At 59.6% G+C, this 14,896-nt stretch overlaps 1 protein-coding gene across 2 annotated transcripts; it reads right to left on the bottom strand.

Annotated features, from left to right (window-relative positions):
* Positions 1-3,830: 3,830 nt before the first annotated feature.
* On the bottom strand, positions 3,831-13,452 carry ENDOV (endonuclease V). Of its 2 annotated transcripts, XM_019515617.1 has the most exons (9): positions 13,397-13,452; positions 11,898-12,069; positions 10,753-10,887; positions 10,565-10,604; positions 10,328-10,440; positions 9,538-9,606; positions 8,958-9,086; positions 5,266-5,342; positions 3,831-4,087 (listed from the first exon to the last, which is right to left on the bottom strand). In XM_019515617.1, exons 1-9 carry the CDS (start codon positions 13,447-13,449, stop codon positions 4,057-4,059), a joined length of 819 nt encoding a protein of 272 aa, XP_019371162.1. In that variant the 5' UTR covers positions 13,450-13,452; the 3' UTR covers positions 3,831-4,056. The 2 variants fall into 2 exon arrangements, with proteins under 2 accessions (XP_019371162.1, XP_019371153.1); XM_019515608.1 differs by lacking the exon at positions 13,397-13,452 and having other exon boundaries at positions 11,898-12,803.
* Between the last annotated feature and the right edge of the window lie 1,444 nt (positions 13,453-14,896).

Raw genomic sequence — 14,896 nt, 5'->3', positions numbered from 1 at the left:
AATCACAACTGCTGGTGGGGGTGATCTCTTTTATGAGACCAACTAGGATCTTGCAAAAACAAATTTACTTTGCACCCCCAGCTGCACATGTGGGATCCCCTGGAGCGGGAGGTTCAGTCCCCCAGATCTCAGCCCCTGCCTCAGAGGGAAAGCACTGCAGAGCCCCTCAGAAGACTCCTGGTGTGCGTCTGCAGTGACCGGTTGTCCAGCGGAGGGAGCCCGATGCTGGGGAGCCCCCGGGCGCATCCCCGCCGGACAACACCATCTCAGCTGCCCACCAGCTCCAGCCAGCTGCTACTGGGCTGGGATCCGGCCACAGCCGAGGTCACTCGCTGTGCACACGAGCGCAATGGGGCCTGGCGTGGGACGTGCACGGAGCAAGGAACAGACACCCAGGAGCAGCCGGGGGGAAGACAGCCCCGCGGCCCCTTGGAGACGTCAGCCCTGCCGTGGCGGGGCAGGACCCTCCTGCACTCCCTATGTCGCCGGTGCCGGAAAAAGCTCCCCCCAGACACTTACCTGCTCCTGTGGCATGGTCCCCTCCGCAAGAGCTCCACTCCCTCTGCCAGGAGAAGGTCAGAGGTTGAAGGTCACAGGCCCAATAGCCTGATTTGTAGGAGCCTTAAGACCCAGCTCCTGGGGCAGCTCCCCCGCCCCCAGCCCCTAAATGCCCACTCCTGATGTGCTCCAGCACAGCTGGCTGGGATTAACCGCCATGGAGATTAGTTTGCACTGAACTGCAGGGATAAGGCCCAGCTTGGACAATCCTGGGCTAAGCCGTTCCTTGAAAGATGCAGGAAGCTCAGGAGGGGCTCGGTGCCAGGGGGTCCGGAGTATGGGCCCCATTGATGTCATGGGGCATGCAGGTGCTGAATCCATTAGGTGGGTTCGTGCCCAACTGGGTGTAGAGGGGAGCATCATCTCAGCACCATCCCCATGGTGACTCTGCAAGCAGAAGGTCCTGGCTGGGAGCTGCAAGGTGGGCAAGGCTGCGGGAGCTGCCCTCCACCCCTGGGCCAGCACCAGGGCACAGGGGTAGGGAGGAGAGTGAGGCAGGGCAGCTTGCACAGGCATCGACTGCATTGCCTCTGCTCTGCTGCTGGGACGGGGCATCCTGCGTGGTCCGTGAGCAGGACACCCAGTAGCAAGCACAGCCTGGGCCTCGGTGCCCCAGAGGAGATGTCAGGTCCCTGGATCCCGACGGAGCCTGTGTGGGGTGGGCGGTCTGCCGGGGGAGAGCCCCGAGCAGCCCGAGAGCTGTAGCATGACGTGGCCGCGCCGAGACCGGGGAAGCCCTGGGAGTGACCAGACCAGAGCAGAGCCCAGCCCTTGGCAATGGTTACTGCTTTGCATCAGCAACTGCAAAAAACCCACCTGGCTCCCTTAACCCAGGCCAGGCGGGAGCCTGCGGGAGGGCTCCTCTGACCTCTGTGGCGGGGCCTTCGATTCCCCCAGGTGCATAGTTTCATAGTTTGTAGGGTCGGAAGGGACCTGAGTAAATCATCTAGTCCGACCCCGTGCCATGGCAGGAAAGAGTACTGGGGTCAAACGACCCCCAGCAAGGTGTACATCAGCATGCACGCAGGTGCCCCAGCAGCTGTCGGGGAGCAAGGACCCTGCTCCAGGCTCCTGAGGTCAAGCAGTAGCAGCCCGTGCTCTTAGCTCTGGAGAGCCCTGCACTGGGCAAGGGGTGCTGTCCGTCCCCCTCTTCTCCCCATGTCCCTGAGGAGCCTGCACGTGCGAGGGGAGCAGTTGTTTGCCGCCTGCTGGGCCAAGCAGCCGGGACCTGGCCTTGAGAGGGGCACCATATCAAGGGTGGGAGACACTGGGCTGAGCGTGAAGGGCACTAAGGGAAGAACCAAGGACAGCTGGATGAATGGCTGTGGCCCAAGGACGGGGGGCCGTGCCACCTGAAAGCCCTGGCACGCTGACTGCTGCGCACAGCTGGCCCTGGCCAGCTATGCCAGATTGTCTGACCTGTTGCAAGGAGCACTTTCCCCCGGTGCTAATTATTACCCTCCTGTCCCGTAACAGCGACTTCCCCGGTGTCAGTGAGTCACTGGCGCTATCCCCTCTCCACACTCGGGGGCCGTGGGGTGCAAGGGCTTGGCTGGCATCGGCATGCAGGTGGCCGGGCCAGCTGCACGGCCTCTCGCGCCGCCCGGCTCCCTGCCAGCGCGGGGCCTGCTCGCGGCTTGCTTTGGAGGGGGCGGCTGCGGAGGAGGCTGCAGCACTTGTTCAGTCCTTTCCCCGCTCTGTGAGCTGGCAGGCAGCGGTGCTGCTTGTCAGCAGGTTTCATCTCCAAGCTGCTCCCTGGGGACCAGGACCGGGAAACCAGAGTTCGCTGCCCTCTGCACGGTGCAGCTGGCAGCCTGCACCGGTCCTCGCAGGACAGCGTGCGGGCACCGACGCAAAGGCCTGGCTTCTCCCCCCTGCCAGCCGGGGCTCTCTGATCCCACACTCGCCCCTGCCATCAAAGCATCTCAATGCAACCCTGACACTCGCTCCTTCCTGCTCTCTGCCCACCTACACGGCAGCCCTGGGGGAGCAGGGCTTGGAGGCACCAGCGGCATCCGGGGAGGCTGCAGGCTCCCGGTTCAAGGTCAAGTAGTTGGTGGCTCTCGACCTCCGAGGTCTTTTCCTCCCTCTGTTGCTTGTAGCCAGGAGGTCTTTGGGCAGCTGGCACCTTCCTACAGGTCACCCAGCCTATCAAGGGGGCTATGCAGCTGCACCCCACTGCTGCATGCAATGCAGACGCATGCCCCAGCTGGGCCATTCTGCAGCTCGGGGGCACCGGAGATGGGGAGAGGATGGGATGACAGGGACGGAGTGGGGTTATCTTGCCTGCAGGAGGACCCAGGGATCCTTGGTGCCCTGCCTGGGCCCCGAAACAACTCTCCCTTCCTTCCCGCTGAGGCTCCTTGAAGCCAGCTCTGCCCAGGTCTCTGCTGCAGCCAAGACAGAGGCCACGTCCAGTCCCTGCCAGCAAAACAGATGGGGAAGAACCTGCTGCCTCCGGCCACAGAGCTGTCCCTCCGGCCCAGGCTGGACTCGGTGGCTGTGTTGATTCAGGCATCAGAGCTGTTTGTTCTCTGCTCTGCTGCTAATGCAAAAGCTCACAGCCCGCCTGATGGATTAGTGCACTAGGCACTGGGGACCTGTCCCGCTGCTCCGTCAGCCCCCCCAGTCCAGTCAGGACCTGGCTCGACAGCCCCCTGGGTAAACCCAGACCCTCGCTACAAGATGCCCCTTGGCAGAGGCTCGTTCCTTCGGGAAACCCTGATCCATGTCCCTGGCTGCTGTGACACGGCCCCCAGGCTTAGCCTCCCCGCGGGGGCTCTGCCAGTGGTGGTCTTGAGCAGGGTCCCACAGGGACCGACAGGTCTGAAGGGCTTTTGCAGAAGAAATGGGTCTTGCTCAGCAGCCAGGAGGGGACCACATGCCAGGCAGGACCTCGAACACCGAGGAGGCCAAGAGCATCCCACGCCCCCGCTGCGGAGCCCAGCTTCTCCCCTCCTCCACGCAGGCAGCAGCTTGCCGGCTCCAGCCCCTCCCCTGCGAGCTACACGCCCACCCGAAACACAGCGTCCTCTGCCCGTCTGTCGGGACCAGCCGGAGCTGCCGCCGGGGCTTCTGTTCCCTCGAGATGTGTGAAGCGGCAGGGAGCGTGCCGGCTGCGGTGCGGCATGGCGGGAGCCAGGGGCCAGACGCGTGGCTCTGGCTTCTTTTCGACTCCGTTTGCTCTGTGCCCCCGAACCGAAATCTGGGGCTCTGGTCCAAAACCAGTGCCAGGCGCCACCCAGCTCCTGCTTGGTTCTTGCTGCCAGGACTGATTTTTTTGCTGCATTTATTTTAAAATCATACGGATTTTGCAAACAGCCTGAGAGCAGGGCTCTGGCCCAGCACAGGAGAGGCGTGGTTGTGGTTTGCCTGTGGTCCCACACCTGGAAGCTCCCTGGCTTTCGTGTCTGGCGGTGTCCGGGCTGAGCAGAGGGCTCGGGCTCGGGGAAGGCACGTGCTCACGCAGGGGCTCTGCTGCACCTTGCTGGTGCCAGGTCAGTGCTTAGGCTCAGTGCCCTCGTCCCTCCTGGAAAGCAGAACAAGGGGAGGTCAGCAGAAGCCAAGCCAGACAGCTACGATGCTGCTTGGCCCCACGGTACCAGCAGCTGACATTGTCTCCAGAGACTGGCACCAAACTCCCCTTTGGTAGCAAGAGCTTGGTGTCTTGAACACAGCATGGCTTGGTGCGACCCTCAGCAGGGAGGTGGGACACAAGAGCATAAGCAATGCCAGACTGGGTCAGCCCCATGGTCCATCGACCCTGGGGTCCCGTCTCTGACAGTGGCAGGGGTGGATGCTATACGGGGAGAGCACCAAACTGGATCTCTCCCCTATGCAATACCCCCCACATATTGGGAGGGGAAACATCTCTGTTGAACAGCCATTAGCAGATCTATCACCTATGAATGTGTCCAGTCCCATTTTGAACTTGCCCCACCACCTCCTCCGACACAGATGAAGGGGAGGCACCCAGATGGGCGCAGCTAGGGCAGACTGCAGCACTGCAGAGGAGCTGAGCATGGCAGAGGTGGCGAGAGCCCGGTCGCTGCATGGAGCGAAGGGAAGCCGTGACCCAAGGTGTGCTGGTGGAGCTGGCTGAGGAATACCATAGAAAATGAGGGTGGAAGGGACCTCAGGAGGTCACATCTGGCCCAACCCCCCCTGCTCAAAGCAGGACCAGCCTAAAATATGGGGCTGTGCCTCCATCCACTGCCTGTCCCTCGCTCCACTCACTCCAAAACCAGGCCCTTTGGGTCTGGTCCTGATCCGTCGGGCTCTGAGACAGATGTGGCCACCATGAACCAGGCTGGTGTTCAGGCAGTAGAGGTGCCCTGTGCTTGTGCTCTGGATTTACACGGACAGATGGCACTGAAAGGAGCCCGGTGGTGCGGGGCTGGCCCTCTCCTTCCTGCCTAGATGCGGGGGCCTGCTCCCAGCAGGGTATTTTGGTTGGCTGTTGCATCCCCTGCGTGGGCTGCAGCACTGTGCAATGCTGGAAGGCAGCACCATCCCCATGACCTTTCCCCCCCGCAGGACACCACAGTCCTCAGAAGGAAAGAGGCACAACATGGCAGGGACATGCCCAGCAGGACTTCTGCATCCTGCTGTTGCTCCATCGCAACCGGTCCCCCCAGCTGTCTTGTAATGCAATTAGCCAAGGACATCACTCCCGAGGCTGGGGGCTCGGGCTGCCCATGCACATACCTCTCAGGGCCAGGAAGCGCAGTGCCAGCTGGAGAAGGGGAGTGCTTCCTGAGGTACTCCCTGGAGCGGAGATCAGCCTGGAAAGGGAGAGGAGATGGGTTAGAAACAGCCGAGGACTAAACTGACCAGTCCTGCCCAGGGCTTGCAGGCAGCTGCACCAGGCAGCAGAAACGGCTCTGAATGGCCCCGGGCCTGGGGACAGTGACATGCTCACAGCGCTGCCAGGACGGACTCTCAGTTGCCCTGAAAGGGCTTGTTGATGGGAGAAGAGCAGGAAGGAGGAACAGAAACAGAAAATTTCCCTGCCCCCTTTCCAGGCAGGAATGACCCCCAGCCCCACAGGAGCCCTCATCAGCCAGCCGGCCTGAAGCATTGCTGCAGCTGGGCTAGTGGAGGAGACAGGCCAGAAGCAATGGGGTTTTGCTGCTCTCTCTTATGGGACCAGCTGCAGAGGTGGGAGAGGCACCAAGTGATGCCTCCCCTCTACTGCCAAGGGGCTCCCTGGACATGAGAGCAGCCCGCGGGACACCTGACCTCTCCAGTGTGCATCAACGTAGCACTGGAGCAGGCACTTTCACTAGCAGAAAGGTGAAAGTCCCGAGCTCCTGGCCAAGGACCAGCTTTGCTGGACAATGCCTCCCCTCCCACAGAATTTCACTGGGAAAAGTTGCTTTTCATATCTCCTGTTTTAAAGACAGTGCAGAAGCTGCTCAGGGCTGCTGTGTCCCGCCCAGAGATGGCTGCATGACACGCTGCCCTCCCAGCACTGAGGCCACTGATGACAGTACCCGAGGGTGCAAGGAACTGGGTTCGAAACACTCAGGGGTGGGGGGGCTGTAACTGTCCTGTTTATCAGGATGCCCTCCCTGCCCCCACAGTCCTCTCCCACCCTGCCAGGACTCAGCCAGTCCTTTCTGGAGTGGCAGGTTCACGGCTGCTCATGAATCCCACATCCCTGGGTCTGAAAAACCATTGCAGATGGAGCGCCTTGTTTGGGAGATGTTCCCCTCTCCCCTTCTCCCAATAATTGGACAGTTTCAAAACTCAGCTGACAGATGACTTTGATCACCCTTCAGGCTCAGACATCATGGGATGAATTTATAACAAGGGAAAACGCCTGCTGGAGAGAGGCCCTTCTGGGAGACTTGGGCAGCCGGAGCCAAATGCACTTAGGTGCTTTGGGCGGGGCGGGAGTGAACCCTAAGGCTGGCCTCCCAACAATGCTGGTTTAGGCAGCAAGTCACCTGCTAGAGCCTCGCCCCCAGTGTTACGTGCAGATGGCTGAGCCCAGCTTATTAACCGAGAGGCCAATCAATGAGCTGGAGCCGTGCGCTACAATAATCCCTGCAGATCGCTTCTATTTTCAGAGGGGACGAGTGTTGGCATTAAGGGTCCAGCAGTCCTGCCACGGCTGTTTTGGGAATGGCAGGCAGTGCCAGAGCAGGGTGCAGGAGACCCATTGCCCAGGAATGCTGGAGCTCGGGGCAATTTCCCCCGCAAGGCAGAGCCAATCATTCATATCCTGGCTCCTCTGTGTCTCTCCCCCATCTCAGTGGGCTACTAGCAGCCCCATGGGTTGCCCCACTTGCCGCTGAGATGCTGCAAAATAAGAGGAGCATTGAGTGAGCAAGACACTGGTGTGCAGCCCAACAGCAGAGGAAAGAGAGCTGGTCCTAGCCCACTACCCAGTCCTGGGATGGTGCTTTGGCCAAGGCAGCGTATGGATGGCCATCTCACCCGTACTGGCCTAAGGAAGCTCCTACAATGGGGAGAGGGGGGCTGACCCAGACACAGAAACAGAGAGGGGAAGGTTTAGAGCACATCTACACCACCCAGCCAGGAGCAGCCCTTGAATCACAGCTTCCCTTGCTCAGCATGTGCTGAATCCTGGGAAGGGGCAGCGTGCGCCCCAGCACCACACTCCCAGCGCTAGGTGCCATTGCTTGGGCCGTGCCCGTGCTGTCTTCTCCCCAGACCAGACCCCTGCCGAGGGACTTGCTGAATCCCCAGGTGACCAGGGGTGCCCGCTTCCTCACTGCAGGGAGAGCTTTCCCACCTCGGCCTGGCATTTACTCAGGGAACAAGGCCAGGCAGGATACAAATATTTATTGTAGCAGATAATGAACTTCCTTGCACTCGCTCTGTGAGATCGCTGCCCATGCCTGCGTCACCCGCGGCCTCACGAGCCTGGCCACCTCCGTCTCCAAATGCAAATGAGCCCCCTTGCACATAATCCAGGTGCTGCCTGGGGTCCATGGTGTGTGACCTGGGCCCACGCACCCCTGTGCCAGAAGGCAGGGTTCAGTCTCCGCAGCTGGTGCAGAGCCCCCGCTGACACTGCAGCATGGTAATGACTTCCTGAGAGCTGCCGCCATGGCCCCATGCCTGAGGGAATCAAAGAGCTGAGTTCGGCTGCAAGCCGCCTGGGTTTGGGACGATTCCTGGAACCGGTGGAGCCAGCGTGCCAGCGTCCTGCCCCGGGCGTGCAAATAGGTTCATGCCTCGCTCCTGTTCCCGGTTCCCCTCAGCGAGTGGGGATGTTACCCGAGGGAGGTGCTGGGGTAGCGAGAAGGGGAGGCTCCTTGCTGTTGTCCAGGGGCAGGTGACAATGCCCACATTCCCTCCCTGCACGGTGCTCAACCCTACTCACCTTGGCTCTTCACTCCATCACACCAACAAATCCTACAGCAGTGGGACTGGAAGGACCCTCCGGAGGTCTCATCTAGTCCAAGCCCCCGCCTGAGCAGGATCTCCCCTGCCCAAACCATCCCATGCACATCCTTGTCTGACCTATCCTTAGACCTGCACAATGCACCGTGCTGCACAGCTGCAAGGCACATTGCCCAAAGACATCGGGAGCCTCCAAACCGGCCACAAGAAGGGTATGTTTCCATTGCTGTCATGGACATCCTTAATTAGCTGCAAGTGCCTCAGCGCGACCAGCCACAACAGGTGTGGGAATGGGAACAAGGTGACAAAAGGCAGCGAGAGCAGCAGGGCACGAGGGACTCGGGGCCCCTCAGGCTGCCTGGAGAAGGGAGGGGAGCACAGGAGCTCAAGTGACCAGCTCTGCATTGGACACTTGGGGCTTGATTGCTCTTTAAAGGTGTCTTGGCTGGTCTGCAACCAAAGATCACTTTGAAATTCAGCCTCCAGAAATGTTGCAAGGCTGATAATGAGCCCTTGCCTGCAGAGCCTGGGGGTCTGGTCTTCTCCCCGCGCTCAGGACAGGGGCGGGCGGATGCCTGACAGATGTGGAGATACAGCACCACAACCTCCATGTCCCAGGCTGACGTTACAAGAACAGGGCATCGTGCTCCCTTGCGGGTCGGGCTGGCCATGCCGTGGACAGCAGGGTGACCCCGAGGGAAAGGAAGCTCTTGCCAGGGAATAAATCCCAGCGGCTTCACACTTCCCTGGACTTATTTCTGAGCCTTGCTGCGTTTTCGTTAGCATCGAGCTACGGGCCATGCCTGTGCTACGATCCAGAGCTGCCACCTCCTGGCCATGCCAAGTGCCGGGAGCCAGCAGCTCCCTGCAGCATACGGCGACACACATCCCGAGCTGGGCTGCAGACTCAAACCGGGCTGTGCTCGGGGTGGCGAGTTGAAGGACCCCAGGCATTCACAGCTGCCTAGCACCCCTTTATGCTCTTGATCGCCGTTCTGGACTCAGCCCCCTCAGCCACGCACCTGCCGGATGGGCTCCGGGATGCGGTACCTGCAGCAGGACTGGACGAGGCGCACGGCCGACTCCAGGCTCATCCTGTGGCCCACGGACACGTAGACGGGCTTTGTGCTCTTGTTGCAGCTGCGCAGGGCCTGGGCACCAGAGACCACCATTATGGGCCCCGCTACACACGTGCGGAGCCAGCCTCTCCTGCCCCTCTCGGCCAGGGAACCCCCCGGGCAAGGTCTGTTACCCAAGACCCTGGTGATACTCGCCCTATGCCGCAATGAGGACCCTTATACAGGGCAGCCCCCCATCCACACAGAGCCCTGTCCCCCCTGGGCAGATTGCTCCTTTGCTGCAAGGGCACAGGACAGCCAGAGACACCAGGACAAGGCACCTCACATACAACTGTCATGTATGACAGCACGCCACACATGGGGACCCCTCAGGGCTTCCTTAAGGAGCGGGTTCAGCACCAGCTCAAGCTTGGCTCTGCTGGGCTGATGCAGAGACAGTTGCACGTAGCAAGTCAAATTGCCCTCACTTCCCCCCCACCCCCCACCATGGACCAGCTGCAAGCAATGCGGGCAGCAGGCTCACCATGCCCAGGACCCTGCCCGAGGCACCCGTCAGTGGGAACGTGTCTCCTCCCATCTGCAGGTCTTGGATCTGGAACAAACAAGCATGTAGGAGCCGCTGCACAGGCGGCAGCCCTGGAAGAGCCTGTCTGGGGAGTGCAGGACGATGCAGCCAGCTTTGCTGGGGCCTCTACTTAGCATTGAAGTAGCTCCCCTGCCCCAGGACACCCCAGGAGATGGCACCAGCCGGGTGGAGCATCTGCAGTGGGGGGCAGGCACTGCAAGGGGTAGCCAGGACCCTGGGGATGCAGCAGAACTCAGCACCCAGGACGAAGACCAGTGACCACTGCTAAGGCTGCAGCGTTAGGGGTGGGTCACTGGCATCAATTTGCTCTGGGTGAGGGCACGGCCAGAGCCCTACCCAAGGAACTGGCCGCCTGGAGCCATTCCTCTTCTGGCCAAGGTGCAGCAGGACCAGTGTAGCCCATCTCTCCCTGCTGCTGCTGGTGGAGCTTGCACTGGGCACTGGGCAGAGAAGCTGGCAGCCGGCACACGGAGACTCCTGCCCCTTTATTTTCTTGATCTCAGGGAAGAAGTCGCACTTCCCTGGACCCATTTCTGAGCCTCCTGTGCCTCCTGCACACCCAGGGGGGAAATGGGAACAAGCCCTCTCCAGCTGGCATGTGGCTACCACGGCTCCTTCTTCGGGGAGAGGCCAGGATGGGGCGGCAGGGAGCTTTCCGCAGCCCGGGCTTTTGTTCTGGCCCCCCCCATACAGGAGAGGAAAAGAGGGATTGCAGCTCAGGCCATACCTGCTCCTTGTGCAGCTCATCCTTGGCCAGGCCATCCACGTGGAGCAGGTTTTTGGCCACGCCGACACAGGGCAGGCCTGTCAGGACGCCCAGGTGACAGGCCACACCAAAGCCTGCCAAGGAGGGGGTGAAAGGAAACAGGAAAGGGTCAGCACGGAGGACTTCTGCCCTGCTCTGGCAATGCACATGGGGAATGCCCTGGCCGTACCAGTGTAGGGGCAGGAATACGGCGGTTACCTCTGTAATGGAGCACGCCGTTCCCATCCACGAGCAGCACCTGGAAACGACGCACGGTGATGGGTCAGCTACCGAGCACTGGGGAAGCCCCACGCGAGCGAGCAGGTCCTTGTCCTGTCCCGCGCGACCATGCCAGGGACCCCCGGCTTGTGCACGGGATACCTCCCCCCGAAAGGTGCCCACCGCACCTGAGGGCTGAGCCTGGGCTCCTGCTCCTGCAGTCTCTGAACAGCTTCTACCAGGACGGGGCCCTCGCGGAAGGCTAAGAAGCCTGGCACGTACGGGGCACTCACAGCTACCTCCCGGCAGTCCTCGTACAGCACCTGGCACAAGGCAGGACAGCGCAGAGGGACCGGGCTTAACCCTGCCGAGGCAACCCGGGGCGGGGGACCCCTGCAATCAGCTTGCTTCACCCCAAGACCCAGCACCTGGCTGCTTAACTCCCGACCTGCACGGAAACATCTTTACTTCTCCCACTCCTGCAGTTGCTGCTCAGACAACGGATGCGTTAGCGAAGTGGGAAAAGCCACCAGGTCCCTGCTAGCCACAAAGCAGGGGTCAGGAGGTGACTTTGTTCCCACGGCCGCTGAAAGCCACCGCAGGATGCGGCTTGTTGACCCCACGGCTGCCACTAGACATCCCCATGCTTGCATCAGGTTTCTAAGGAACATTTTTTGCACCAGCTTGAAATTTGGAAAGCAGATGACATCAGTCTTTCCGGATTCAACGTTTAATGACTGCACAATGTGGGATTCGTGACGGATTTGGAAGTGCCGCTATAAATCACATTTCTTATTAATTCCTTATTAATTGATAACCAAATGGAACTGGCAAGGCAGGCACCAGCTGTCTACGAGTGTTATATGTGTTCAGTGTCCTCTCTTGGCAAGCGCTAGGAAGCAATGACCTTATTCTGGCCTGTTCCCGGATAAAGGCAAATTGATGATTTCCAATATTTGTGTAATCCAGTTAGGATCCCCAAAGCCTGCATGTGGGCTATTTGGGCTCATTAAATGCTCTGACATACCTTTGAGCAATGGCTGCATGCCAAAACCAACTCCTTAAGCCTCAAAAGTTTCCCTGTAGCTTCTCCCAACAGAGTGCAAGCAAGTTACGTGTTTCCAAATGGACTTGGGAATGCATCACCCGAGATCTTCACGCCTCCCGCTCTTTCCCTCCCGCCCCAGCCACAGAAAGCCTCTTCTTGAGCCCTTTTGTGGAAAAGAGCCCGTGGTAGGAGCCGCTTTGGTGGAAACCCTACCCGTGCCGTGCATTGCTCCATATACCCATATACTCCATATAGCCCCAGTAGGATGTCTTCCCGCACCGTTACCTGGAGGTCCGGGTAGCTGAGCACCACCAGGGATGCGCAGGCCTGAGGCTGGTTTCCCTCCACATACGACAGGTCCACCCCTCCCACTCGCTCCAGTCCCTTGAACGTGGCATGTTTCTGCCACTCCTCCGTGTCCTCCTCCGTCACGCTGGTCTTCAGCTGGGCCTGCTCTCTAGGGAAAGACCATAAACTGTGGGCAGAAACAGAGCTTTTGCTTCCCCAAACTCTTGACAGCATTTGGGGTCTGCACCTTGCGAAGGGCCGGCATCGTCCCGTCCTTCCGCCAGCTCCTGCTCGGACGGACTCTCCCGGCTTTACAAACTCCACGGCACGCTGGCGACTGCCTCTGCTTCGGGGCAAACCGATGCTGCATGGGGGGCAGGAAGGGATTTGACCCCCTGCTCAGATGGGTGCAGACTTGGGGGGGGGTCGCTTTGCTCTGCAGTGGGGCACGGCCTCTGCCTGGGGTCTCTTGAGCAACTATTCACCCCTTTGCAGCAGCAGGACACTGGTTGCCACAGACCCCGTGCCAGGGGTGATGCCTGCTGTGGTGTCAGGGGTGACAGTGCTGTTTCTGCACATGGGATTTGTCTGGGATGGTCCCCCGGCTCGAGGATGCTTTGCTTCTATGCCAAGTCCCTGGTCTCCTGGGCAGGTAAACCAGGGGGAGGAAGGTGCGGTGTGGGGGCACGGAAACGTCCCATTAACATTGGGATCAAGCGCCAGCAAGGACTGTCTGTGCCTTGGGCTCCCTGCCCACCCTTGTGCCAGCAATCGTGCACCGCTAGCAACCTGCAACAGGTGTGCGGTGGAAAGTTTTATTCGTGTAAGTGTGCGCTGGGTTGGAAAAGCCTGGGAAAAAACCCTGCTCTCGAGGTCCCTTCCAGCCCCGCTCCTCTGTGACCAAGACTCCCACGTCCACCGCTGCGCGGGGTCGGCTCTACCGCACGGTCCCCTCCCACCGCTCCGGGGTCGGGCTGGGAAGTGGAGGGGTTAAAGGGTGGGGAGGGCTGTGGGCAAAGCACCCAGCCCCTTGGGGCATCCGCTTGGTGCTGCCCAGGGCTCACCAGGTACTGGGGGCACTGGCAGGCATTAAGGAGCACTGGCAGGTACTGGGGAGTACTGGAGGGTACTGGGAGGCACTGGCAGGCATTAGGGAACACTGGAGGACACTGGGAAGGCACTGGACGATACTGGGAAACACTGTGGAGCACTGGCAGACATTGAGGAGTACTGGAGGATACTAGGAGGCACTGGCAGGCGCCGGGGAGCACTAGAGGATACCGGGAGACATTGGGAGCACTGGAGGATACTGGGACTGGGGGATACTGGGAGCACTGGAGGACACTGCGACGCACTGCTGCCCAGTCCTACGGGACCTGCCCCACCCCAGCCCAGCACCACACCTGGCGCATGTGCCCGGCCCGCACGCATGCGCACGGGCAGCTCAGCCGCACTACAACTGCCAGCACGCCCCGCGGCCGGAAGCGCCCCCTTACTGTTCCCAACGGCGCAGCGTCTCCTCCGGCGGCCTCCCTTCGCGGTCCGCCATGGCGCTTCTTCCTGGCGGCCGCTTCCGGTACACCCCATGCCGTCCGGCCGGGAACGCTGGCGGGAGTCGTTGGTTCCGCGCGCCGAGTCTTGCCCGAGGAGGGGAAGGGACCAGGCTCCCCCCGGGGCCCCCAGCACACAGCCCCAATGCTGCAGCCCTCGGTCCCAGCAAGGGCAGGTGCAGAGCTCCCCGGATGCTCCTTGCCCCCCCCAGCCAGAAAGGAGCAAGGAGGGAAGGACGGCGGGGGTGGCCACCCCCCCGGACGGGCCCAGACCTTCCAGGGATGAGAGACGAGGCCCCAGGCATCCAGGGCAGCAAGGACAGGGTAGTCATCAAAACAAATAGTTAATGTTAAATCCACAAAAGTCAGCCAGGAGATTAAATAGTTATTTTAATGAATACCCCATCATTTATGTTGCAGCCAATTGGTACAGTAGTCCAGTGGGTTTTTAAAGTGTAATAGTCACGTGCATTTACCTTCCGGACATCAATTGACACCCCATAGCGGTGTGCAGGCATGGGGCTATGCTTGCTGTGTGCATCATGGGCATGCTGGCTTTCCCGAAACCTCCCCGAATAGACCCAAACAGCGCTGGCAATCCTCTTCCAACTGCTGGAAGCTCAGCAGGGACCCTCATCTTGTCCCATGTGGGCTTGGAAATGCACATTAGGCCCCAGCCTGGCCTTTCTGCTCCTGGTTTTCTTTAACAGGAGAGACTTTGGTAGGGTAGCTGGTGGCCACTACCACCCGGATTTGCATTGCTGCATAAGCAACAGCCAACAAGGAAAACAGAGCAGGGTTTTTAAAGTGCAGCAAACTTAGGTATTTTGCCTTAGGTGCTCTGCAAAATCCATGGTTTCCAACACTGGTAAAATATTCCTCGTGGACAGCTAGCTTGGTTTTTTTGGGGAAAAGAAAACTAGCAATAAAATCCTCAGCAGCAAAGGCAAGTAAATGGGTATAAGCTTGTTTATTAGTCATAATTCTTCTGAACAATTTTATTAAGATTTCCAGACAAGAAAAATAGCAACAACAACAATAATAAAACAGTATAAAGAATCCTTCAAAAAAGTAAAAGCAGCTCAGTTGAACAGAATTGCATCTCGCACGATCCTTCATGCGAGAACAAAAACAAAAAACCCCTCAAAAAGTGTGGGATGACATTTGCTCAAGCCCAACAAGAAAGGAAAGATGTTAAAAACAGACTGAGAGGAAGACCAGGTCCTCAGCTGGGGATCCCAGGATGTACATGACAGTAAACATATCCTGACACAGACAAAAAGGCTGAGCCCTGATGTGCAAGTGCACGTGTTTCTGCAGTGCGCACACGCCAAAAAGCAGCCACTCAGCACCATACTTGCATGGCTTCCAAAAAAGGAGCAGGAAGTGGTTTTGGTGCTCAGGTAGTTACATTACTACAACCAGAGCCACATCACACTGTGTTAA

This window comes from Gavialis gangeticus, unplaced genomic scaffold, assembly GCF_001723915.1.
Source record: "Gavialis gangeticus isolate Ggan-Ray unplaced genomic scaffold, GavGan_comp1, whole genome shotgun sequence".
Lineage (NCBI taxonomy): Eukaryota > Metazoa > Chordata > Crocodylia > Gavialidae > Gavialis > Gavialis gangeticus.
Note: the sequence above shows the minus strand (reverse complement) of the source record. Positions and strands in the feature narration are given on the sequence as shown.